Raw genomic sequence first — 26,470 nt, 5'->3', positions numbered from 1 at the left:
GTTTGAGCTCTGCGCTATTGATAGCTCAGAGCCTGGAGCCTGCTGAGGACTCTGTGTGTGTCTCTCTCTCTTCCCCACCCCTGCTCATGCTCTGTCTCTCTCTCAAAAATAAACATTAAAAAAATAAAAAAAATAAAAACAACAACGAAACCCAGAAAATAACAAGTGCTGACAAAGATGTGGAGAAACTGTAACACTTGTGTATATTGCTGGTGGGAATGTACAGTGGAATAGCTCTATGGAAAACAGTATGGCAGTTCCTAAAAAAATTAAACGTATAGAACTACCATATGATCCAGAATTCCATTTTGGGGTATATAGCTGGAAGAAATAAAAGCAGACTCTAAACAATTATCTGTACACTCATGTTTACAACAGCAATATGTTGGTGTAGGGAGAGGTGGGTGATGAATGCAGAATCAGTGCTCAATGTATACAGAGTTTCAGTTGAGATGAAAAAGTTCTGAAGATGGGTGGTGGTGATGGTTGAACAACGTGAATATACTTGATTCAACAAAAGTACGTATTTAAAAATGGTTAAAACGCTAAATTTTATGTATACATTACTACAAAAAGTGGGGAAGTGAACCATCATGGAAGAAAGTTATTATCATTTCTACTTGGTATATAAGAAATGAGGATTTGTGAGACAATTTTAATGGTTGAAGACATTCAAATTCCAAGTTTCAGAAGCCACATCTAAAAATATAGTAAAGTAAACCCACCCAAAAGAAAAACCACAATGGAATGCCCACATCACACTCATTAGGATGGCTATAATCAAAAAGTCAGCTGAACTGTGCAGTTTTTCACAGGCACCAGGTCCTTCTGAAGTTAAAAATGAGTACTGTACCTTATCCATGTGAAATACTACACAATCAATCACATGGAATTAGGAGTGAATGAACCAAATTTTCTTTCCAGAGGAGTTAATTCTAGGTAGAACTCTGACCAGGGCCTAAGGTATAAATAAAAACATTAAACTTGGATGCAATACTCCTGCTGATATTGGAGTTTTGATCCCAAACTACATTGTAGAGCTCCAAAGAATCTAAGTTATTTCCTTCATTCTGTTTGTCCTCACAAAATATTACAAAGGGTGTAGAAAAGCAAAATTTCACATTTAAAATTACCCTTAAGTGATCAAAACTCATAGAATAGTAATTACTGAAATTGAGGGAGTTTATTTTTAAAATAAATAAAGGGGGGGATACAAAGAAGAACTTTCTACAGAGAACCACAGATGAGCTTTCCGCCTCACTCCTATCTGCACTCATGTGTCTCCTTTTGGAAACAGCCTATATTCTGTCTCTGCTGAATCCTTAATAATCACTGGGTGCCCCCAGAGGCTTGGGGTGTTTGTAACACCACATGAGATAACTGAGAAAGCCCATTAGAAACCATAGGGTGGTGATGATTTTTTTTTTAACGTTTATTCATTTTTGAGAGACAGAGAGAGACAGAGTATGAGCAGGGAAGGGGCAGAGAGAGAGGGAGACACAGAATCTGAAGCAGGCTCCAGGCTCTGAGCTGTCAGCACAGAGCCCGATGTGGGGCTCGAACTCACAAACTGTGAGATCATGACCTGAGCCGAAGTCGGACGCTCAACTGACTGAGCCACCCAGCGCCCCTGATGATTTTTTTTTAACACTTGGAATAAGGTGAACAGGGAAAGAGCACTGAATCCTTGGCTGTGCTTTGAGAATGGCTTACCTTCTTGACCTCCTCTTATGATTAGACTTTAGCTGAAGGCCAAGGCAGCAAGCTAAATGGGCAGTGAACTCCCCATCTAGGCTTTAGCCAGGATGTAACTTGTTCTCAGGATTTTGCAGTTCTTTGGGTACTGAATTATATCTGAGCACAAGCTAATGACTGAACCCTGACAGCAAGGTCCTGTTTGGCATCTGGCACTGGCATTACAAGGCATCAGAGAGAACTTAAGAGAGGCACAGTGGAGGAAATGGCTCCCAGTGTGGGAGCCTGAACTCACAACCTTGAGATCGAAGAACCACATCCTACCGACTGAGCCAACCAAATGCCCCTCTCTTTTTAGAAATCAGTTGGTCTGAGGCCAATGAATCAGAGGCAGAGCTGGGATTAGAACTCGGGTCTTCTGCCTTAGCACAGTGTCCCTTCCCCAACACCATGCTGTTTATTTTAGCTCTACTGTCAATATTTCAAAACAAATTTGTTTAAACTGATAGTTTGCTCCAACACAAAGTCCAAAAGCTAAGAAAACCCCCAAACAAGAATTGCATCATGAACAGGGTAATACCAAACCAACAACTCCACACAATAACCACCTACATCAAGTGAAAAGAGTCATAAAGGATACATAGCCTTGTCAGAGTGGTGGGGTTCTTTTTCCTCAGCTTTACTGAGATAGAATTCACATACCATAAGATTTTTCATTTTATACAATTTAGTGTTACTTAGTATATTCAGTTATATGACCATTACTATATAATTTCAAAACATTTTCATCACCCCAAAAAGAAACTCTGTACCCAATAGCAAGTGTTCCCCATTCTTCATCCCGAACCCCGCCAGCTCCTGGCAACCACTAATCTACTTTCTATTTGTATGCATGTGTCTGCTCTGGACATTTCATATAAATGGAAGCATACAACATGTGGTCTTTTGTGACCAGCTTCTTTCAATTAAAATGTTTCCAAGGTTCATCCATGTTGGAACATATATCAGTAAATACTTCATTCCTTTTTATGGCTGAATAATATCTTATTGTATGGTATCATCTTCTTCTTTTTTAAGGTTGCTTTATTTATTTTTGAAAGAGAGCGGTAGAAAGCGAGCAGAGGAAGGGCAGAGAGGGAGAGAGAGAGAATCCCAAGCAGCCTCCGTGCTGTCAGCACAGAGCCCGCTGCAGGTCCCAAACTCACAGTGAAATCATGACCTGAGCCGAAATCAAGAGTCAGACACTTAATTGACTGAGCCACCCAGGTGTCCTGGTAACATCTTTATCCATTCACCAGTAGATGAACATTTGGGTTATTTCCATCTTTTGTCTATTATGAGCATTGCTATGAATGTTCATGTACAGTATTTTTTGTAGACATATTTTCAATTGTCTTGGGTAATTGTCTTGAGTGGAATTGCTGGGTCATAGGAACTGCCAGACTGTTCTGCAGGCAGCTGCACCACATTACACTTCTACCAGCAACGTACGAGTGTTCTAATTCTCCACATCCTCGTCGACACTTGTTATTGTCCATCCCCTCGATCACAGCCATTCTAGTTGGTTGTGGGAGTCTTCATAACAAAAAGTGACAGTTAAAATCTTCTAGGCAAGCACATTCTCTGATCAAGCACATGACCCACTGAGCCCCACAGGTGGTAGAACAGGACATAATACTGATTGTACTACCCTATCCTACTGCTGTGGTGCCCTCCCTAACAATTAAGGGCAGTGGTTCTCAAAATGTAGTCCCAAGACCAGCAGCACCAACATCATCTGGGAACCAGTTAGAAATACAGAGTCTCAGACTCTGCCCCAGACCTACTGAGTCAGAGACTCTAGGGTGAGACACAGCTTCCTGTGAGTCTAGTGATCCTGACACCTGCTCAAGTTCAAGGGAAAGCAGCATCTGCTGCAGGGCATCTTTGTCCCTCAATGTCAGCTTTAACCATCTTATTAGTGATGATTAATACACACCAAATCCATTATCCCCTACAAAGGAAGATGACAGTGACGAAGAAAGAACTTTCTTTAGCCATCATGCAACTCAAGTGGAAGGATTTGACACTTTCCAGTAATGAGTGACACTGTTGATGTAAACTGTTCACAATAATTTATTTTGGACACAGAAAACCTAGCTGGAAGGTAAATAGGAATTTCACAAACACCATCCAAGGCAGTAACATAAATACAATTTCCCTCATACTTGTTCTAAATATTCCTTGTCCATTCAAAATTTCAAAGAGCAAGCTATCATAGTTCTCCTTTAGATTTTTGGAAAGAGGATGGCACAAGAGCTTCACATTCATTAAACATTTAAACAATCATTTAAAACAGTAAAGATGGCCTCATCAACACCATGTGATGTTGACAGGCCACAAATACTCCCATGACCCTGGTAATGTTGACTGTTATCTAAAAAAATGAGGAAAAAAACTTCTTTGGAAAACCACTGTACATTTCTTTCATATCCTGCCATTTACGGATCTTTTCTTTATATGTTTCTTACAAGTTTACAAATTCAGTAATTAGGGCAGGTGAAGCCCCTATGTGGTGACATTTTTGTTACCTCCTTCAGATATGGCTAGATCCACTGCTTCTCAAGTTCAGCAGGAGTGATCAGTGTGAGAAGGTGAGGCATCTGCCCAGGTCCCACCAGGGGATAAGCAACGCTCACACGTGCATGTGGATGTGGATACAGAGGAAGAACCACACACTGAACAGCAAAAAACTCACCATTAGAGTAAGAATTGCTATAATGATTCCATTTATTCTTTGAAACCCATTCTTCACTGACTGAATGGTTTTCATAGCATTTCTCTTGTCTGGGACATCACAGTTTCTCTGAGCAGATTCAAAACCTTCTCATAAGTGTCTAGAATTTCCCGAGCAGTGGGTCTTTCTGCAGGAGTCTGGCTCTTACACGCCTTATGAATATCAAACAAATGAAATCGGACCATATCACTTCCTTCAACGTGCCCCAAAAGGAAACTAGAGACATCTGGAATCTTCCAGATGTCGATCTTCTCATCATATGACGGCATGAGATCATCGTCAAAAGGCATGTCTTCTCCATAGGGCCACAGCTGCTCTGGAGCCACAAAGTCCCCGTGAAGCTCCCTGTGGCCACACTTCACAAACATCCTTGAGCTGTGGTTCACCAGGGGCAAGGCGTCCAGGTCGTTTACCACAATGCTGAAGTTGCTTGTCAGCAGATACTGGGACAAGGTCTTGAGCAGGTCACTGGAATCGCACATGACCAGGGTACCCAGGGGGCTGTGGTGCAGGTAGTGGATGATGGCCACATAATTCATGGCCAGCTGCAGCCTGTGCTGCCACGTGTTCACACTGTGGTACTTGGAAAGATTGAGCGTTTCTTCCAGATTGCTCAAGGAACCTAAGGGGTGATATTCGGTAAGAATAGTGTTGTCCTCCTCACAGTATCCAAGCAAGGTGACAACATGTTTACTCTGCAGGGTTTTCAGCATCCGCAGCCCATGCAGGAAATCATCTTTCATCTCCAGACTGGTGAGCCGTGAGAGCGCGACTTTTCGTTCCTTCCACTCAGACAGAAAGACCTGAAACCAAGCCAGAGACAATCAAACCTGAAACCATCACCTGTGTTAGTGAGCAGGAAACCAACCCCACAGGTGCAGAGAAGGTAGAAACTAGGCAGACAAACCTAGTCCTAGAGTGGCTCTCAGCCTGGTCACAAAGACTCACTGCTAAGCAAACACAGGCACCCAGTGCAGAAGGCCTAGGGCAGGCCCAGGAGGGACTCTGCTTAGGGTGCTGAGGGCCATCTGGAGAGGGTGTTGGAAGGTTCCTGGGAGTTGGGCTGAAGGATGACTGGGGCTTGCAGGGTGGATGTGGAGAATGGGAAGTGCACTCCCAGAAGAGGGGGCTGCTGTATAAAGGCACGGAGTGGCAAAATGACCAGGTCCAAATTCCTGCAGCAGAAAGGGCTGAAGATGGGGAGGACCAGGGGAGAAGACTGGAAAAGTGGGGAGTCCACCTGGCCAGCACCTCACGCATCACAATATTACTTGTTCATTTTTCAAGGTAGTATAGCAAACCACAGAAACAGTTTTAGGTAAGGAAAACAATTTTACGTGGCGTGTGGTTTTGTGTTACTTCAACTGTAACAGCAGAAGCTGAAACACATGCAGACACTAGAGCTGCCCATCCTGGTGTGGCCAACAGGGGAACAACTGCACAGGAAGCCTCGGTTCTCCATTTTATTAGCCAGGAAAGGCTTGTGGGAAGTACTGTCATTAAGAACCTCTGATCTTCTGCTTAAATCCCCAAAGGGAAGGCAGAAGCCTGCACAAGAGAAAACGGGCTCAGAAGTAGGGAGATGGCTGCCCCAGGCTGCTTCTGCTGCTAGCGGGCTGTTTCTCTGTGCTTCTACTTACTCTTTAAAACAAAGCTTACGGTTTTCGAAACCAATCTGGAGCATGATTTATCAAGTGCCTTTAACATCAAATCTAAAATCTATCTAAGGAAGTAATCTGAGATAGAACAAATCTCTAGGAATAAAAATCTGGCACTACTTATAAAAGCATAAACTGGAACTTATCCGTCCATCAAAAAATGGGGAGTAGTTCAGTAATGGTAGACCACTCAAAAGAAGACGATGGGGTCAGCAAAATGCACATATTGAGAGAGTTTTCACAGATAAAAGTAATGTCACAAATGAAAAAGGATACAAAATTTCATTTATGTTGTTCTAACTGCATAAAACAAGTCAAAATTACATGGAAATCAAAGGAAATAGGCTGTTTCAGTTCTCTTCACATGCTAAGATCCTGGGCGATTTTTTTCCTTTATGAGTCACAGTATTTTCCAACTTTTCTAGAATGAATATACATGACTTTCATATTTAACAACATTTTTAAAAAGAACTCAAAAATATATCAAATGGAGGTGAGTTAGAGACCTGTGAAGATTTCTTTGGGATCTGAAAAGAGAGGTTCATTAATGGAAAAACCCAGGTACCGACAGTTGACCCTTAATATTTACAGAGAAATCTTTCAGGGCACCTGGGTGGCTCAGTCAGTTAAGCGCCCTACTATTGATTTCAGCACAGGTAATGATCTCACGGTTTGAGAGTTCAAGCCTGCATCGGGCTCTGCACTGACAGCACAGAACCTACCTGGGATTTTCTCTCTCTCAAAATAAATAAAACTTAAAAAATAAATAAATAAAAAGAAATCTTTCAAGACCTTTTCAAAAACTCAAAATTGAGAAATTTCACTATGGATCACAATTTTTATTATTTCTTCTTCTTCTTATTATTATTTTTAACATTTATTCATCTCTGAGAGACAGAGAGAGAACAGAGAGTGTGTGGGGGAAGGGAAGAGGGGGAGGGAGACACAGAATCCAAAGCAGGCTCCAGGCTCCAAGCTGTCAGCACAGAGCCCAACACAGGGCTCGAACTCAACAGACCACGAGATCATGACCTGAGCTGAAGTTGGACGCTTAACCGACTGAGTTACCCAGATGCCCCCACAGTTTTTTTTTTTTTAATGTTCATTTATTTCTGGGAAAGAAAGACAGTGTTGAGTGGGGAAGAAGCAGAGAAAGAGGGGGACAGAAGATCCGAAGTGGGCTCTATGCTGACAGCAGAGAGCCTGATGCCAGGCTGGAACCTGCAAACTACAAGATCATGCCCTGAGCCACAGCTGGACACTTAACCGACTGAGGCACCCAGGTGCCCCTGGATCATAATTTCTATTAAAAAGCCATTTTACTTGTATACTGAAAACTAGTATAACACCATATGTTAACTATATTTGAATTTTTCAAAAGCTATTTTGCTCTGGCTGCTAAATTCACTAAAAGTTTCATGAATACATATATTTATTCATATATATATTTTATTCATATATATATTTTTTGACATGGAACACATTCTCTCCATAGACCTGCATCAACACTGAACTCGACACTTGACTCCAATATAAAAATCTTATTTTTTGTTGAGGGCCTTCAGTTCCTTAGACCTATCTCCTCATGGTGACCACCAACTCCAGCAGACGCCTTGGTATCTTAGGCTCATTTTTCACATAAAAACAGTGATCACTTTAGGGAAGCTGCTACAATTTATTCATACATTATTCAATAATAAATGGTAGGGTGCTTGGGTGGCTCAGTCAGTTGACTGTCCAACTTCAGCTCAGGTCATGATCTCACGGTTCATGAGTTTGAGCCCCACAATGGGCTCTGTGCTGACAGTTCAGAGCCTGGAGCCTGCTTTGGATTCTGTGTCTCCCTCTCTCTCTGCCCCTACCCTGCTCATGCTCTCTCCCTCTCTCAAAAATAAACATTAAATAAGTAAATAAATAAATGTTGGAAGAAGCTCAAACACAGGCCTTATGACTTCCTCCTAAACCCTTGTTTACATTGAATTTTTGTGCCTCAGATAAATGAAAGTCTTTGGAATCACTCACAAATATCTGAAACCTTCCAAGTTAAATATCCGCAGGTCAGGGATTGTTTAAGAATCATTTCTTAGCAGGGCGCCTGGGTGGCTCACTCGGTTGACTGCCGACTTCGGCCTAGGTCATAATCTTGCAGTTCATGGGTTGGAGCCCTGTGTCAGACTCTGTGCTGACAGCTTGGAGCCTGGAGCCTGCTTCAGATTCTGCGTCTCCCTCTCTTTCTCTCTGCCTGTTCCCCCCTTTGTGCTGTTTCTCTCTCTCAAAAATAGACACTAAAAAAATTTTATATAAAAAAAATCATTTCTTAGCAGTATCTAATTGAGTTGCTTTATTACACTTTCTAAAATTCTCTTATTTAGAGAGAGCAGTTTTACCTTTTTTTTAAATTATAAAATTAATCAAGAATACTCTTCTTGGTAAAAATTCAAAAACAGAAGGAGATTTCCTTCCCCTACTATTACTCACCCAAAGGAAACTTGTTAACTGGTTGGCTGGTAACCTCACAGCCATTTCTTTATGTGTGTATACGTGTTAATGCATACTTTATAAATAGCATTTGAGTTTACAGTGACACAAAATAAGAGTATAACATACATGTCATATTGCAACTTGTTTTTTTTCACATAACTAATACCTTACACTTTCCTGTATATATATTCTTTCTAAAGGTCATTTTTTTTTTAATGTTTACTTCTGAGAGAGAGAGAGGGACAGAGCATGAGAAGGGGAGGGACAGAGAAAAGAGAGAGACACAGATGATGAAGTAGGCTCCAGACTCTGAGCTGTTAGCACAGAGCCCAACATGGGGCTCAAACTCACAAACCATGAGATCATGACCTGAACCAAAGTCAGACACTTATCTGACAGAGCCACCCAGTTTCCCCTAAAGGTCATTCTTTTTATTTATTTATTTATTTATTTATTTATTTTTAATTTTTTTTTTTCAAATTTTATTTATTTTTGGGACAGGGAGAGACAGAGCATGAACGGGGGGAGGGGCAGAGAGAGAGGGAGACACAGAATCGGAAACAGGCTCCAGGCTCTGAGCCATCAGCCCAGAGCCTGACGCGGGGCTCGAACTCACGGACCGCGAGATCGTGACCTGGCTGAAGTCGGATGCTTAACCAACTGTGCCACCCAGGCGCCCCAAGGTCATTCTTTTTAAAGCTGCACAATATTTCACAGTATGGGTACACTACCTATGCTAGTGTATTTTCAGTGAGATTTTTCAGATGATCATTTCTTTAAAACTAAAGTGTAATATAATAAAGACTCATGAAATCTGTAATGGATGTAGTCAGATGAATTAGTTCCTTCTTCCATGCAGCTCTATAATCTTTAACATGGTTTTATGTGATCTATTTTAAAGACTTGATGGGCATTTAAATTATTTCCCTTTTTTTCTTATTAACAACAATTCTACAATAAATAGCCCTATATTCATAACTCTGTGCATGTCTCAAGCATTTCTATAAGCTGGGTAAGTAGACAGGTGACTGAATGAGGAATATGGATGGCCAACACGACCCTCCAAAGTCTGTGCCAGCAGGCACTCTCGTTGTGTATGAGTGAATCTTAGGTTCTACAGCCTTAATCACACTAGATATTATCAATCTTGCTAACATGTACCAATCTGAAAAATGAAAAACATTTTACTGTCCCAATTTATATCTCCCTGATTACTAATGAGACTGAGCACTTTTTAATCATTGTTGACATTTCTGTAGGTCTTCTGCAGAAAGTATGTTCATTGTCCTATATCCAATTTTCTATGGGGTTGTTTTGTGCTTATTAATTTCTAGGAGCTCTTGTGATCCTTTATTACAAATGTAAAGGATAAATTTTAGAAAATAATTAGTTTACTTTATGCGGTCTTTTGTAGTAAAAAAATAACTATTGTGTCTTCGTAAATTTAACAAATATTTGGGTTAATAAAAAAACTGATATAAATCCCTGCCTCTATGAAATTCACATTCTAATGTAGGAGGCAGATAATAAAGAAAATAAACAGGACATGTATAAAGTATACTGGAGGGTAAAATGTGCTCTGAAGAAAAATTAAGCAGGGAAGGTTTTCAATTTTTTTTTTTTTTAATTTTTTTTTTTTCAACGTTTATTTATTTTTGGGACAGAGAGAGACAGAGCATGAACGGGGGAGGGGCAGAGAGAGAGGGAGACACAGAATCAGAAACAGGCTCCAGGCTCTGAGCCATCAGCCCAGAGCCCGACGCGGGGCTCGAACTCATGCACCGCGAGATCGTGACCTGGCTGAAGTCGGACGCTTAACCGACTGCGCCACCCAGGCGCCCCGTGGGAAGGTTTTCAATTTTAAATAGGGTTAGAGAAGCTCTCACTGGGGTGACATTTGAGCAAGAACCTGAAGGAGGTAGAGGCATGAGCCATGTGCTATCTGGGGTAACCATGGCCCAGACAGAAAGAACAGCAAAGGCAAAAGCCCTGGGGTGGCAGCATGCCCACAGGCTGCCATATCAGCAAGGCCAGAGTGGCTGGAGAGGAATAAGCAAAGGGGAACGGAGTAGGAATAAGGTTGAAAAAGGGTGCAGACCTCATAAAACCCTTAACTTGGTGAAAGGACTCTGGCTTTTACTTAAATGAGAGAGAGAGCCATTGGAGAATTCTGAGCAGAGGAGAGATGCTACTTAGAATTTAATGGCAGTATTCTGGTTGTGAAGGGCTGAGAGACGGACAAGTGTGGAAGCACAGAGCCCACTTGAGAGGCTACTGAAATAATCCAGGTACAAGATGATGGTGGCTTGAATGGGGGGAGGGAGACAGGCAGAGAAGTCTGAAGACTGGCCAAATTCTGGATCTCTTCTGAGTGCAGAGACAATAGGACGTGCTGATGGACTAAACATGGATGTGAGAGAAAGAAACATGTGAAGGATGCTTCTTCCCAGGTGTGTGTCCTGAGCAACTGGGCTAACGGAGTTGTCATTAACCACATTGGGGAAGAATAAAGGAAAAGCAGGCTGGGGGGATGGTCTGGGACACAGTCAATGTGAGAAGCCTTTCTAACATCCAAGTGGAGATGGATGTGGGGTAGGCAGCTGTATAGAAAAATCTAGAGAGTTCAGGGCAGAGGTCTTTGTGCAGATAAATGTAAGAGGCTGGATGAAGTCATTCAGGGACTGAACATAGAGGAAGAAGGATCCAAGGTTAAGGGGGATGAGGAGGTGGACCCTGCAAAAGGGACTGAGAAGTGGACACTGTTATTTCATACTTTTAAGTATACAATTCATGTAACACCTGTTTTTCAGCCTGAAGTATTAAAAATAGATCACATAACATCCTTCTAAATGTTACAGAAAACTAGAGGACTACAGAGTAATTTTAAGAGAATCAAATTCTTTCTTCTAAAAGGATCCAACCCAAATTTTATGGCTTTTTAATGTATTATATTTTTAAAATTTATTTTGAAAGAGAGAATGAGTCAGGGAGGAGCAGAGAGAGAGAGTAAGAGAGACAGAATCCCAAGCAGGCTCTATGCTGTCAGAACCCATGAGATCATGACCTGAGCTGAAATCAAGCATTGGACACTTAAGCGAGTCACCCAGGCATCCCTGTACTGTATTTTAATTTTAAAGGAAAAACATGCAGCTGTAAAGACTCTAACAGTGATCTGTGATCTCATAAAGTCAACATCATGGGCTGGGCACACGGAATGACACATGAGGTTATACCACCTTCTGCTCACCCCTGTTCAAAACAGGATGTGACCTGAATCATGCTTTCGTTATCCACAGCAATATGGCAGGACCTTCTGCCTTATGGAAGAATTGGTTCCACTGTAATCTTTCTTCTCTCTCACGAGTACTGTTGCACCAAATCTGTTTCAGAAAATGCACAGGCCCTTAAGATGTGGGTATTTCTGTCTTTGAGATGGCTGACAGAGTATGTATCTCATTCTTTTAATGTAATCTTGGGTTTAAAAATCAAAAATGCAGGCACTGGATGGTTCAGTTGGTTAAACACTCGATTCTTGATTTCAGTTCAGGTCATGATCTCATGGTTCGTGAGTTCAAGCCCTGCCCAGGGTTCTGTGCTAACAGCATAGAGCCTGCTGGAGATTCTCTGTCTCCCCCTCTGCCCTTCATAGAGCACACTTGCACACTCTCTCTCAAAAATAAAATATGTCTTAAAATTTATTTAAAAATAAGCAAACAAATAAATAAAAATCTAGAAGGGAGAGGTGCCTGGGTGGCTCAGTTGGTTGAGTGTCCGACTCTTGATTTTGGCTCAGGTCATGCCCTCAGGTTGTAGGATTGAGCCCCATGTCAGGCTCTGTGTTCATCATGAAGCCTGCTTAAGATTCTCTCTCTCTCTCTCTCTCTCTCTCTCTCTCTGCCCCCTCTCCACAACTCATGTTTTCTTTCTCTCGTAAATTAAAAAAAAAAAAATCTAAAAGGGATAGTATGGTAACTGTACTAGAATTAAAATTAAAAACTTAATTGAAGGGGGGCCTGTGTCCAACTCTTGATTTCAGCTCAGATCATGATCCCAGGGTCATAGGATCAAGCTCCAAGTTGGGCTCTGCACTGAGAGTGGAGCCTGTTTGCGATTCTCTCTCTTGAGATCTCTCTCTGTTTCTGTCTCTCCCTCCCTCTGCCTGTCTCCCCTGCTTCTGGGCGCTCTCTTTCTCTCTCAAATAAAAATTTAAAAAAATTTAATAAAAAAGTAAAAACTTAAAAAATACACATGAAATAAAATTTACCAAAAAAAAAAAAAAAAAAATCTAAAAGAGATGAATCTCTCACTGTTATCTCCAGAGAATAAGATCAGAGATGGGGAATCCAAGACGTAGAAGGGAAATTTACTTTGTGTTTCACCTCCTTCTGAATATTTGAATGTACTGCTTTTATAATTAAAGAAAATCAGAGAAGAAAAAGCAACAAGTCAATCTGCCTTTCAGGGGCAAAGTTGCACACTGCTCCAGGCAATCCCAAACACAAACCAAAAACACAGTCTGGGGAAAGACGAGGTTGGCTGCATGTCTGTATATTGAAGAAACCATCAAAGCTAAACCAGTGTTTTATTTTATGAGGAATCAGCTAAAGAGCCTTTGTCTTCTAGCTCCTAAAATGTGTTCTATAAAGCAAGCCCTGCGCTAGAGGCAGAGGACACACCTTCATGCCTGCAAGGAGCTTACCTTTACGAGACAACAAAATGGAAGCCAGATGAGTAATGGGGGGGGGGGTTGAAGACGGGTGTTGGGAACCCCTCTTGAGAAGTGACCCCTGTGTGACCCAGAAGCTGATAACTGGATGATGGAGGGGGAGCTCACTGTGTCTGACGTAGAGGAAGGCACTGCAGAGGCCCTGAGATGAGAAAGGGCATGTGTGATCAAGGGACAAAAGAAAGGGCAAAGGTGACTGTAAGGCAGGGTGAGGGACCCATCTGGGGTGAGTTTAGGAGGTGAGCTGGGTCCAGATGAGGAAGAAGGTGGCAGATTGTGGTAAGAGGTGCGGCTTTTCCCCCTAAGGGGAAAGGGAAGCCCTGCAAGTGTAGCATGATCTGAGCTGTGTTTAGAAGACAACTATGCCTGCCACCTGGGTGGCTCAGTCGTTAGGCACACAGTGGAGCCCCACTCTGGGTGAGCTTGAGCCCCGCGTGGGGTGAACAACAGTACCACTTCGGGCAAAACACAAGCCCCACTTCAGGTGAGCCCTGCTTCTCTCTCCCTCTCTCTCTCTGCCCCTCATGGGATTCTCTCTCTCTGCTCCTCACTCACTTGCATCACTCTCTTTCTCAAAAAAAGGAAGACAAGTATGCTTGGGGCATCATGACCGGCAAAAGCAGGTCGGGCCAAGGCAACAACTAATGGTGACAGCTAGAATGGGTCAGGGGCCAGGGAGATCATCAAACAAGTTTGGGGCCTGTTTTGAAAATATAACTGATGGAACTTGCTCTTGGCTTAGTTGAGGGGGAGTGATGGAGAGGATCCAAGATGACTTCCAGGTTTGGGCTCCAGCAAGGAGGTGGGAAGGAAGTGGTGGTGTTGACCTACATAGGGGAGGCTGGGAGAGCGGGACTCAGAGGGGAAATTATCAAGAGTTCCATCCTCAGGACACTTAGATGCTCAACAGACCACCAAGCAGAGATATCAAATAAGTAAGTAGTTGAATATACAAATGTGGCTTAGGGAGAGCTACAGGCTAGAGATAAAAATTTGGGAGTCCCAAGAACACAAAATGTCTTTAAGCAATGGCACTAGATTCAATCACTTAAGACTATATCTAAAGAAGGCAAAAGAAGAGGATCCAGGAAGCAACTAAGAGGAATGATGTTTGTTAACCTCAGCACTACAGACAGTTGGGCCAGGTAATTAACTATTTGTTAGGGTGAGGCTGTCCTGTGCGTTGTGGAAAGTTTAGCAGCCTCCCTGGCCTCTACCCGCTGGATGCCAGGAGCACCACTCCCCCTTCCTCCCAGGATGTGACAACCACAAACGTGTCTCTACCTGTTGCCTAATGTCCCCTGGAGGAACAAAATCGCTTCTGATTGAGAACCAGGGGGCAAGACAGGGAACAGAAACCAGCAAAGGGAAGTCATTAGGAATGGCCGGTGAGAGAGCAGGAAAACCATGAAGAGGTGGTAGCACAGACAGCCAGGGTTGCAAGGACAGAGGAGTCAACTGGATCAAAGGCTGCACAAAAAATAAAGCGAGAGAAGACAGAGAAATGTCCAACCTGGGGTTTGCAGGTGTCGGGATAAGGGCGGTTCCCTGGAGAAGGGGTGTTTGGAAGCCATCCTGGCAGAAGACAAGAAGAGAAGTGGGGCCAGAGCTCTAGCATTTTCGCTACAGAGGAAGGAGAGCATGCACGGCGCTTCCAAGGAACAGGGAATCTGGGAAAGGGATTTCCGTTGCCAAAGCGTGCGTGTCTGCAGGCCAGCCAGGATGACCCTCAGAGTGCAGAAGACTGAGGGAGCAGGAAAGAGTGGAGAGCTCCAGTGAAGGACGTCATGAGAAGTCACGAGAAGTCACAACACCTGAGCTGGAGGGCTTACAGGTCTGGCGGTAGAGGATGAAGAAATTCCCTTTGGGAAGATTCTGTTTTCATAACAACTCATGCAGCAAGATCATTAGTTGAGGCAGGGGAAGGAAAAGTTGCCGAGGGAACAGAGTAGGGCTGCTGGGCTGTGCTGACTGCACGGCTGAGGTTTGTGGTCATGCATTAAATCCCAAGGCTGTGCGACTTTGTCCAGGGCAACTGCTCAGATGCAGGTGCACAGCTGGGGTCACCGGGTTTGGGACTCTTCCACCAGGCACAATGGAGAGAGAGGTGGAGGGGCTGTTGCATGAGTCTGCATGAGAGTGACACTGAGGGTAACATCCACAGAGGCTCTGCTGCTGGGTGACATAGGGGAGTGAAGACAGAAAGTGAAACTGTCATGGGATCAACACCCTGGAGGTCCTGATGATACTGAAGAATTACTGAAGCAAGGGTGCTAGGAGAGGAGGAGGAGGTCAGCGAGCGTGATGCAAGAACTCTGGTTACAGAAATTCCTATTTGAGAAGCTTACGCCTCCCAGCTTGGGGTGTCAGTGAGGAGGGGTGCCCACATGGAAAGGAGCTGGTAGCAGCGATGGGAAACACATTAGTGCAAGGAGTCGTTCAATTCAGTGCCCCTGTGGTGGCAGTGAAAGGCCAACCTGTGCTGGGACTCATAAAGACCCTGGGGTTCAAGGGCACAAGACAGACAAGACTCCTCACTGATGGAGCTAACATCCAGCGCACAAAATACTTTTGCCCTGAGGGCAAATTTCAGCCAAAGACACACAAAAACAATGTAATTGCCTTTCAGTCATACCTCATTTTTTTTTTTAATGTTTATTTACTTTGAGAGAGAGAGAGAGAACACAAGCTGGGGAGGGGCAGAGAGAAAGGGAGAGAGAGAATCCCAAGCAGGCTCTGCGCTGTCAGCACAGAGCCCCACACAGGGCTCAAACCCACAAACTGAGATGATGACCTGAGCTGAAATAAAGAGTTGGATGCTTAACTGACTGAGCCACCCAGATGCCCCCATCATACTTCACTTTAATAAACAAAACTGCATTAATCAGAGTTACTGTCCTTATTATTAAACCCCATACTTGGATGGGCATGATTTGTAGAGGTTCCCTAAACTCCAATCCGTCCTCAAACAACGATTTGCCACCATCAAAGCTACCTACCCAGAAATATATCCTTCAAGGCCAAGAGCAATTCTGAAAAAGATACAAAAAATGGTCTGAGCAGTAACATGGAAACAAGTGGGCAGCCAGCCCCTCAAAGTCACCTCTTTGAAGGAGACAGAAATCAACTGGCTGTAAGTCCTCTTCTCTACACACATCCCTCCCTGGTGGTTTCTTCACATCCTTTCAGCACCATCCCAAATTTATATTCCCACCCCCTGCCCCTGACCCAAATGTGAGACTTGTTCTTCCAACCATCTGTGTCTCCACGTGGGCATCTAGAGGGCCTTAACATGTTCACCTCACACACACAGAAACTCTGTTCTTCCGGCCCTCCCCTTTCAGGTAATGGTAACCCTATTCTTCCTGTTGCCTGAGCCAAGATCCTTGTCATGTGCTATGAAGACAGAGCAGGGCAAGGGAAGAGGGCCAGAGGCTCGTTACTCTGGGTGTTCAGAATGATCTGAGAGTGAGCTGTATGGATATTTGAGGAAAACGTGTCCCAGTAAAAAAGGTGGGTACCAGCAGAGGCCCCAAGACGGAACACGCCTGGTTGTTTGGAGACCAGGAATGAGCCAGTGTGAGCAGAACGCAGGATGAGAAGGGAGACAGCACACAAAGTCCCCCTCTCTTACACTCCACAACTGATCTACTGGGAAATCCTACTGGCTCTACTTTTCAAACATGACCAGAATCCACAGATTTTTCACTACATTTACTGCTAACACCCTTGTCAAGCGGTGACATCTCTCCCCTGCAAGACCTAGCCAATCTTCCACCCTAGCCCACACCTCGGTCTCTTCTGTACTCACGTGTGAAAGTGTGCATGCACACGCACGCACGCACACACACACACACACACCACCTTGTCCCTCTATTCAAACTGCTCCAACGGTCCTCCCAGTCCCACCAAACCCTATGTACCCCAGACATCAGCTGGCAGGCTGTGTCCGACTTCAGCTCAGGTCATGATCTCATAGTTTGTGAGTTCAGGCCCCATGTCGAGCTCTGTGCTGAGAGCTCAGAGCCTGGAGCCTGCTTTGGATTCTGTGTCTCCTTCTCTCTCTGCCCCTTCCCCGCTCATGCGCGTGCTCTTTCTCTTTCTCTCAAAAATAAATAAACATTAAAAACAAACAAAAAAAAATTTTTTTAATAAAAAAACTTTAGGGGTACCTTGCTGGCTCAGTTGGTTAAGTGTCTGACTCTTGATCTCAGCTCAAGTCATGATCTCATGGTTCTTGAGTTCAAGCCCCGTGTGGGGCTCCACAATGAGCATGGAGCCCACTTGTGAATCTTTCTCTCCCTCCCTCTCTGCCCCACCCCTGCTCTCTTGCTCTCTCTCTCAAAATAAATAAACTTAAAAAAAATAAACAAAAAATTTTTAAAACATCAATATAGTACCATGACAGAGTTTGAAAAGTAGAATGAAAAAAATTGCTCATAATCCTTCACTATAGCACAATTTCTGTAATTTCTATATTTTCTACATAAATACATTAATTTTGCAGTTGAAAATCATGTATTGTGCAATTTTGCATGTTGCATTTTTTTCCTTCTCATCATATGTTTTTTTCACACGAGATTCCTAACTACACTTAATGGCTGCAGAACATTCTATCAAGTGGATGGACCATAATTAACTAGTCCCTTACAGTTATTATTTCTGGTTTTCTATTGCTATAAATAACAAAGCAAAATCTCCTTTATGCATTTAGCTTTTTTCCTTCCAATGGATTATTTGGATAAAGTCCCAGATGCAAGATCACTGGGCCAAAGGTATTTTGATGGCTCTTAACACATCGTGCCAAGCTGCTATCCCGAAACACCACCCCAATAACACTCAGCTGTAACCCAGAACTCACTCTCTTCACAGCTCCTTCTCCAACACGCTTCAACTGCCTCACTTCGGTCCTCAGCTCCTCGCAGGACAGCCACGGTGAACAGTTTTTCATCTGTCCCATTCTGAAGTGTCCGTGGGGACAGTGAGCAGAGCTGGGAGCAGAGCGTGGACGGGAGATGAAAAACCAATCAAGGCAGAAGTAGAGAAGCGTGTTCATGAGGGCCATGGAGAAGAGCAGCCCCACAGCTGGGGGCACTGCTCTGTGGGGGGCACCTTTTCTGCTGTCCTGGGCTTTCTTTTCCATACTGTTATCCCCTGTAATTTCCTGAATTATAAAATGAAACAAGAAATAATACCAGTCAATTTTTACGTCCATTAAGGTGTTTGGGTGACAAGGGGTTAAGGACAACACAGCCTCTCATGCCTCTTATGCCCAAGGATCTTGCATGCTTTATCATCTTTGTGAGGATTAAAGAAGGTACAGAATGCTCAATGTCAGCTGTTTTCGAGATCACTGTCTTTTTATTACAAACTAACGTCTGGGTTCATCCACTCTAGATTCAACTAAAAGGAAGGTGTCTTTGTTTCTCCCACAGCAATTTGCACTAAATAGATATTTAATGAATAATTAGTAAAATGAAAGAAAACTGCTTTTGTTAGTCTAGCGGGGCCAGGGCAGAAGATGGACAAAGGAGAGGAGCCAGAGAGGAGATGGGGTAGGGGTAGGGGCTGGATACTGAGGGTCTCCTGAACCCAGCTAAGGAGCTGGGATATTCCCTGGAAGGTGCTAGAAAGCTCCTTAAAAATTTTTTTAAGGATTTTTTTTTTTAATTAAAGTTTATTTATTTATGAGAGAGAGCAAGGGAGGGGCAGAGAGAGAGAGAATCCCAAGCAGGTTCCATGCTGTCAGTGCAGAGCCAGACACGGGGCTCAAACTCACAAACCATAAGATCATGACCTGAGCCAAAACCAAGAGTCGGATGCTTAAATGAGTGAGCCACCCAGGTGTCCTGCTCCCTAGCGTCTTTAACAAGCAAGGCTAGGTGTGAAAGATGTGTTTGGGGTGGAACAGATGGAGGCTGGGAGACCAGGTAAAAGGCTCTGGCAGTGCTGCGGGGTAAGAGCTGATGAGCACACAAGCTGGAATGATGGTGGTGATCCTTGCACCAAGTAACTGCCAGGAAGGCTGGACACTCACCAATTCAGCTCTAGCATCAGAGCTGGTGTGAGGCCCGCAGTGGAGCATTACTGCCTAGTTGTTGGATGGCAGAGGGGTTGGCAAGGGAGAGGGATGGAAGGACCCTGGACATCAGATGCTTGACACTCAAGAATGTTTGAGGCAGAAGCTGTTTCAGAATCAGAGCGGAAGCATGTCAGTACTCTGACACAGGAGATGGCCATAACAGTGTGCTCGCTTAATATCAGTACTGGGAAAGGGGTACCTGGGTGGCTCAGTTGGTAGAGCATCCAACTTCAGCTCAGGTCATGATCTCATGGTTTGTGAGTTCGGGCCCCATGTCAGGCTCTGTGTTGAGAGCTCAGAGCCTGGAGCCTGCTTTGGATTCTGTGTCTCCCTCCCTCTCTGCCCCTCCCCAGCTCACGTTCTGTCTGTCTGTCTCTCTCTCTCTCAAAAATAAATAAACTTTAAAAAAAAAATCAGTACTGGGATGCATGGGGAACACTAGTGACAGAATTGACTCTGTGCTTCCTATGTCTGAAATGACTGTGACATGAACAGTTACCTTCCACAGGCGTCTTCCTTCTCCAGCTCAGGTTTCCACCCAGACACCTGGGTCACTCAGCATTCTGGTTGGCCCCAGGCACTGGTTTGAAAATACTCTGTCACAAAGTACCAAAAAGGAGGTTTGCTGAATAAAAACTTCAACTCTGCACATAGACAAATGGCAATAATTCAAATGGTCCACCTTCTTCAGGGGCCCTCCTAGGGTCCAGGTATCCCTCAGGCCCTTGAACTCCAGGATGGAGTGGCAGCCGTGGGAAATCCTGCGACAGCCTGGCTTCCATCGTGAAGCCCTGCCAGCTGGTGTGAGCTCAGAGTCCTGCATCTGGTTCCAATAATCCACTCCCTCTACTCCATCACTAAATTCCAGCCCTCTCATTCACTCAACATGTATTAAGCCGTTTCCATAAGCTCAACTCTAGGCACTGGGGATCTGTGAGTAAATAAAACAGATGTGGTTCTTATCTTCTAGGACCTTAGGGGGAAGCCAGTGGAGAAGGCAGACAATAAACAAGTAAACAAAAAAGCTTCTCAGATATTGTGATAAGCTTTCAAGGACAGAGAATAACAGAAGAAATTCCCTGGATGATGCCGGGCCAGAAGACCTCTCTGAGGATTCACACTGAGAACAGAAGCTTGAGAGGGGACAGCTCTCTCATACCTTCTCCTGGAGAAAGTAAAATCCACTTGCCATTCATAGAGCTGGAACACCAGACATGGATCAAGCCAACTGCAAAATTCATAGAAAGCAGCATTTCTCCTAAGGACACACTACAGGTATAAAGTATCAACAACTCCCTTCTTTGAATGAAGACTGCTTTCTTACTCACTGAGAAACTCTGCTCTCTAAAGTCACACACTATCAAAAATTTTGCCACTCCAAGTCCTACCAAGAACAGGGAAACATCCCACTCTTGCCTGGAGGAGCTAAGTCTCTCTGATACAGAGAAGCCACCTCTGCTTCCAACTGGGTGCAGAACTGCACATGAGCAGTTTCTGGAGAAGGCATTCAACATCTATGTGAACCCTGTGGTCTCCCAGGAACCAGACTCTGGGGTCCACTTTGCAGTCCGGACCAGATCTTGACATCTTTACAGGCAGCCCTGCTTAACTTTGAGTCCATCAAAACATTGTTTCCTTTAAATTTTGCCTAAACTCCACCCACCCCCCAAATTCTAAATTTTTTTTTTTACATTTTTTAAAATTTATTTTTGATAGAGACAGAGCACAATTGGGGGAGGGACAGAGAGAGACGGAGACACAGAATCCGATGCAGGCTCCAGGCTCCGAGCTGTCAGGACAGAGCCGGACCCGGGGCTCGAACTCACAAACTGTGAGATCATGACCCAAGCCGAAGTCAGACGCTTAACTGACTGAGCCACCCAGGCGCCTCACCCCCAAAATTCTATAAAAATAACTCTCTTTTCCTGTGATTGAGATGCCATGTTCCACTGCTCCACAGTCACATCCACTGAAATGGGTCAATACACCTGACAAGTTCATTCCTATGGCCTCAGCCCTTTCTCTTCTTTCTCTTGACTGCTCAGTGGCATCTGGAATGGCTGATCACTCTCTCCTTCTTGAAATGCCTTTATTATTTGGTTCCCAGGAAGGTGCACTCTGGGGGCTCCTTTTGCCTCTGACTCTAAGCTGCTATAGTGCTCAGGGCTCAGACAGACCTCTCCCTCAAGCTCTGTGACCTCATCCAGACTCTGGCTCTCTGTCCCCACCTGCTGACAGCTCCCAGTTGTAAAGCCCTAGTCCCAGCCTTCTCAGAACACCACCCTTGGCTCCTTGACATCACTTAAACATCTGACAGACAATTCAAAAATAATATTTCTTCTCAACAATAAAAAGATAAATGACTCAATTTAGAAACGGGCAAAGGACTCGAACAGACATTTATCCAAAGGAGATATCAGATGGCAAATAGGCACACAAAAGGATGCTCAACTGTAACAGTCCTCAGGAAAATGCAAGTCAAAACCACAATGAGACCCACCTCATATCCACTAGAATGGCTGTCATCAAAGAGACAAGAACGAGTGCAGAGGAGGCTGTGAGAAAATAGGAGCCCTCCTACAGTGATGGTGGCAATATAAAATGATGCAGCCACTGTGGAAAATAGTCTGGAAGTTCCTCGAAAGGTTAAACATGGAGTTCCCCATGCAAATCTGCTGCTCGGTATATGCCCAAGAGAACTGAAAACATACGTTTATGCCAACACTTGTAGGTGAATGTTCACAGCAGCATTATTCATAACAGCCAAACAGTGGAAATAACCCAAAGTCCCTCATGATAAATGGACAAAAAATCTGATATATCCAAACATGGAATAGGATTCACCCACAAAAAGAAATCAAGCACTAATACATGCTGCAACATGGATAAAACTGGAAAACTTTATCCTAAATGAAACATGCAGACACAAAAGATCACATATCATAGGATTCTACTGATATGAAATATCTAGAACAGGCACATCCATAGAGACAGAAAGTGGATTAGTGACTGCTAGGGGCTGAGTGAAAGGGGAAGGGGAATGGCTGCTAATGGGCACTGGATTACTTTTGTGGATGAAAATGTTGTGGAATTAGTGGTGATGGTCGCAAAACCTTGTGAATATACTAAAAATCACTGAACCACACACTTTAAAAAGCAAACTTTAGGGGCGGTTGGGTGGTTCAGTCGCTTAAGCGTCCAACTTTGGCTCAGGTCATGATCTCACAAGTCCATAGGTTCGAGCCCCACGTCAGGCTTTGTGCTGATGGCTCAGAGCCTGGAGTTGGCTTCAGATTCTGCGTCTCCTTCTCTCTGTGCCCCTCCCCCCACTCATGCTCTCTCTTTCAAAAATAAAGATAAATTAATTAATTAAAAACAACTTATGGCATATGAATTATATTTCAACTTAAAAAGATAACAAAACGGGGCGCCTGGATAGCTCAGTCGGTTAAGGGTCTGACTGCAGCTCAGGTCATGATCTCTCCGTTCATGATATTGAGCCCCACATCAGTTTCAGATCCTCTGTCTCCCTCTCTCTCTGCCCCTCCCCTGCTTGCACTCTCTCAAAAATAAACATTAAAAAAATAATAATTTATTAAAAAAAAAAAAAGATAACAGAAATACTTCCCAAACTCAACGTCTGCTCTTTCCCCACAAATCCGCTGTTTCTAGCGGTCAGAATCTCAGTAAATGACAACTTTATTCTTCCAGTGACCCAGCCCATGAGGCTGCATGTCAAGGGTCAGCACAGCAACACTGCTTCCTCTAAGCAAAAAATCTTAGAAGTAGGGGACTCTTCTACCACCCAGTGTAGTTCTTTCTAATTAATAATAATTTTAAAAAATGCTGCTTTGCATGTCCTGGTTGTCACTAAGAGGTGTCCAGTAAACACCGGCTCTACTGAATTGCTCCAGCCTCAAATCTCTTTCTTTTCTTGAAACAATGCCACCTGCTCAACCTGCCCTCAGTCTTTCCAGCTACACCCATCAGCGTTCTGATGGATGTTCGCTTACCTTTCTCATAAAGACTCCAGGCCCGCATCTTTCCCCCTGGCCCATCCCCTCCTGTCTTCATGGATTTCAACTGGAACTATGACGACTTTGACCACTCAGGCCTCACAGTCTCTTGAGCTTCTTCCACCAGTACCTGATTCTCACAAGGTGCTCTTAAAGAAATGGATAAAACGGCTGCCATCTCTCTTTTACAACATTCAAAAAATGACCAAGTGTGTCTTAACTTAGACCTTAGGTCAAGAATCAGCACTTTTTTCTATAAAAGGCCACACAGTAAATATTTAGGTTTAGGAGCGAAAAGTTGAAATCCAGTGACAACGGCATCACATGACTTATGACCCACCAAGCAGCAGTGTAAAGTGATAAGAGGCCACAAGCTCTCTATCGTGCCATTCAACTCTGTCACCAGGGTATGAAAGCAGCCTGCAACAGTACATAAACAAGTGAGTGTGGCTGTGTTTGAATAAAACTTCATTTATGGACAATGAAGTTTGAATTTCATGTAGTTTTCATATAGTTGTGTCACAAAAGATTATTCCTCTCTTGACCTTTCCCCCCAACATTTTTAGGTAAAAAGCATTCTTAGCTTGCAGGTCATACAAATACAAATGGCAACCAGAAGCCGGCTGGGCCCTACCCTAGCTGACACTATTCCTCTGGGTCTGTCACAGACCATCTTTCCATCCTACACATTCCCTCCACGTAGTCTCATTCACAGACATGGTGATGCCGTTGGTTGCCAAGTCTCCACGGTGGCCTAGGTCTTTCTCCTACACTTCACTCAGCTGGCTCCTCAAGGCCGGGGATGTCCATAACTGAGCTATCTCTTTCTTGTCACCAGCATGCCCCTCCTCCAGGATTCCCTTACAGTGCCAGACACATAATCCACCTACTTGCTCCAGTCACAAAGCAAGTGACTTGGTCCCCTCTTTCCCCGACCTCTAAATCAACCAGTCACCACATACAGTCAGTTCTATCACCCAAACCTCTCTCAAATCCCTTCTTATTACCGCCACCCTGGTCTAAGCCTCTAGTATCTCTTACCTGGGCTTCTGCCAACAGTTTTCTACATGGACTCCCACTTCTTTCTCTTTTCCAGTCCATTTTCCAAACAGCAAACAGGATTTTTTCTTTCCTGAAATGTTTAAAGCATCAAAAATCTAAAAAATAATATCATGAACACCCATCAAGCTTTGTCAAGTAACAGTGCATCATATTTTTTTTTGAAGATCTTTTAAAAAGAAATACAGTTGAGGCGTCTTTGGACCCCTCCCAGTCCTATTCTTCTCCCTCCCAAGAAGTAATCACCATCCACAAGTTGATGTACATCAGAGTTCTCAAACTGTGGTCCCAGGACCTGCAGCAGCATCACCTAGAAATGTGAGTCCTTGAGTCCTCACTCCAGACTGATTGCATCAGAAACTGAAGTGAAGCCCAGAAATCTGTGTTTTAACAAGTCTTCCAGGTGATTCAGAGGCATGCTCGAGTCCAAGAACCACTGACGTATATAATTCCCACACATGCTTTTTATTTTCACCACCAGTGTGCCTATAAACAATAACATAATATATGGATGTTTTCACGAGCTTCATACAAGTAGTATTGTACTGTCTATACCCTTTGCAACTTGCTCTTTTAAAAGCTCAATATTAAGTTTATGAGGTTTATCCACACAGACACATGAAGCTCGAGTTTGCCACATTCAACTCCACAACTAGCAAAGCAAGTGTTGTACACACTCCTGCATGTGCAGAAGTTTCTTGCTGGTATACACAGGGCGGTCTTTCTAAAGCACAAATCTGATCACCCCTTGCTTAAAACCATCTAACAGTCCTCCTCTGTCCTCATGATAAAGTCCAAACTCCTATAAGGTCCCCTGAGATCCAGCCTGTCTGCCTTTCCAGACCCCTCCTTGCACCCCACATTCCAGGCCCTGAGCTTTCCTCCACCCTTGAAGGCGCCCCTCTTGAGAAGTCCAGGCTCCAGTATGTGGGTTCCTTTTTCCTCAACTGTGAGTTCCCAGAGGACTATCTGCCTGCTTTGCACACCCCCGTATCCTCAGCAGCTGGAAAATAGCCAAGAACTCAGTAAAAATGCACTGACTACCTGATCACCCAGGATTCCTTGTCTTCACAGCCTCACACACTGACTCCTCTTTGCTTTCTCAGTCCCACCAAATCTGCTCTTCATCTCTTCTTGTGCCTGTCCTCTGATGCTCTCATCCAGCACCAACTCCAATTTGAACTCACCATCTTTTTAATTCGCAAACCCCCTTGCCGACAACCTTCCACTGATTCCACCTCGCCACTGGTAGTAGATTCAGTTGTATAGGGCCTGAAGCTTATACCATATTTTTTCTTTTGGAGGCATACCACTTTCTTCACTTCCATGCAAAGGGTGCCAACATCAGGTACAAATTCTGTAGAAATTCATATTTTCTAATCTACCTTAGATCACCATTACCCAGTTACCATTTAATGCATTTCTTATGGGCCCTGCAGTTAGTTATATGCTTCAATAGTCTTTCAATTATCCCTAAGTCCTCACATCCACTTCCGAATGCTCAAAAAGACTCATCCAAAAACTCAACTTTTACACAATGTCAACCTCACACTAATTCTGTGAGGCATATATAATTGTTACTATTCCCATTTAACAGATAAGAGAACTGAGTCAGAGGTGAAGTGACTTAGCCAAGGTCACTAAACTGTACATGGAGGAGCCAAGTTTTCCAGCCTCACATTCTTCCCCTAAATCCTTCAACCTTCAGGTGTTGAAGGTTCAGGAATTGAACATAGCATGGTCACTGCAGGGGTTGAGGGTGGATGCTGTGAAGCTGCCTATCCATCTCTCTCCTTTTTTTTTTTTTAAATATTCTAGTATTTTTTTAAACTTTTTTTTTTTTTTTTTGGAGAGAGAGAGAGAGAGAGAGAGGGAAAGACAGATGGGGGGAGGGGCAGAGAGAGGGAGAGAGAGAATCCTAAGCAGGCTCCTGCTGTCCGTGCAGAGCCCAATGCGGGGCCCAAACCCGAGAACCGA

The 26,470-nt window shown here is 43.9% G+C and overlaps 1 protein-coding gene across 3 annotated transcripts; it reads right to left on the bottom strand.

Annotated features, from left to right (window-relative positions):
* Positions 1-3,792: 3,792 nt before the first annotated feature.
* On the bottom strand, positions 3,793-26,341 carry POMK (protein O-mannose kinase). 3 transcript variants are annotated; one of them, XM_047091936.1, is made up of 6 exons: positions 24,476-26,341; positions 23,432-23,583; positions 20,578-20,646; positions 19,918-20,014; positions 18,198-18,500; positions 3,793-5,274 (listed from the first exon to the last, which is right to left on the bottom strand). In XM_047091936.1, exons 5-6 carry the CDS (start codon positions 18,477-18,479, stop codon positions 4,504-4,506), a joined length of 1,053 nt encoding a protein of 350 aa, XP_046947892.1. In that variant the 5' UTR covers positions 18,480-18,500; positions 19,918-20,014; positions 20,578-20,646; positions 23,432-23,583; positions 24,476-26,341; the 3' UTR covers positions 3,793-4,503. The 3 variants fall into 3 exon arrangements, with proteins under 3 accessions (XP_046947892.1, XP_046947891.1, XP_046947893.1); XM_047091935.1 differs by lacking the exon at positions 20,578-20,646 and having other exon boundaries at positions 23,432-26,341; XM_047091937.1 differs by lacking the exons at positions 20,578-20,646; positions 23,432-23,583.
* Positions 26,342-26,470: the final 129 nt, after the last annotated feature.

The sequence above is a fragment of the Lynx rufus genome, unplaced genomic scaffold, assembly GCF_022079265.1.
Source record: "Lynx rufus isolate CCGP_SWC_20201006 ecotype Redwood Valley unplaced genomic scaffold, mLynRuf1.p SCAF_3, whole genome shotgun sequence".
NCBI lineage: Eukaryota > Metazoa > Chordata > Mammalia > Carnivora > Felidae > Lynx > Lynx rufus.
The sequence above is the reverse complement of the archived record's forward strand: the minus strand, read 5'-3'. Positions and strand labels throughout refer to the sequence as shown.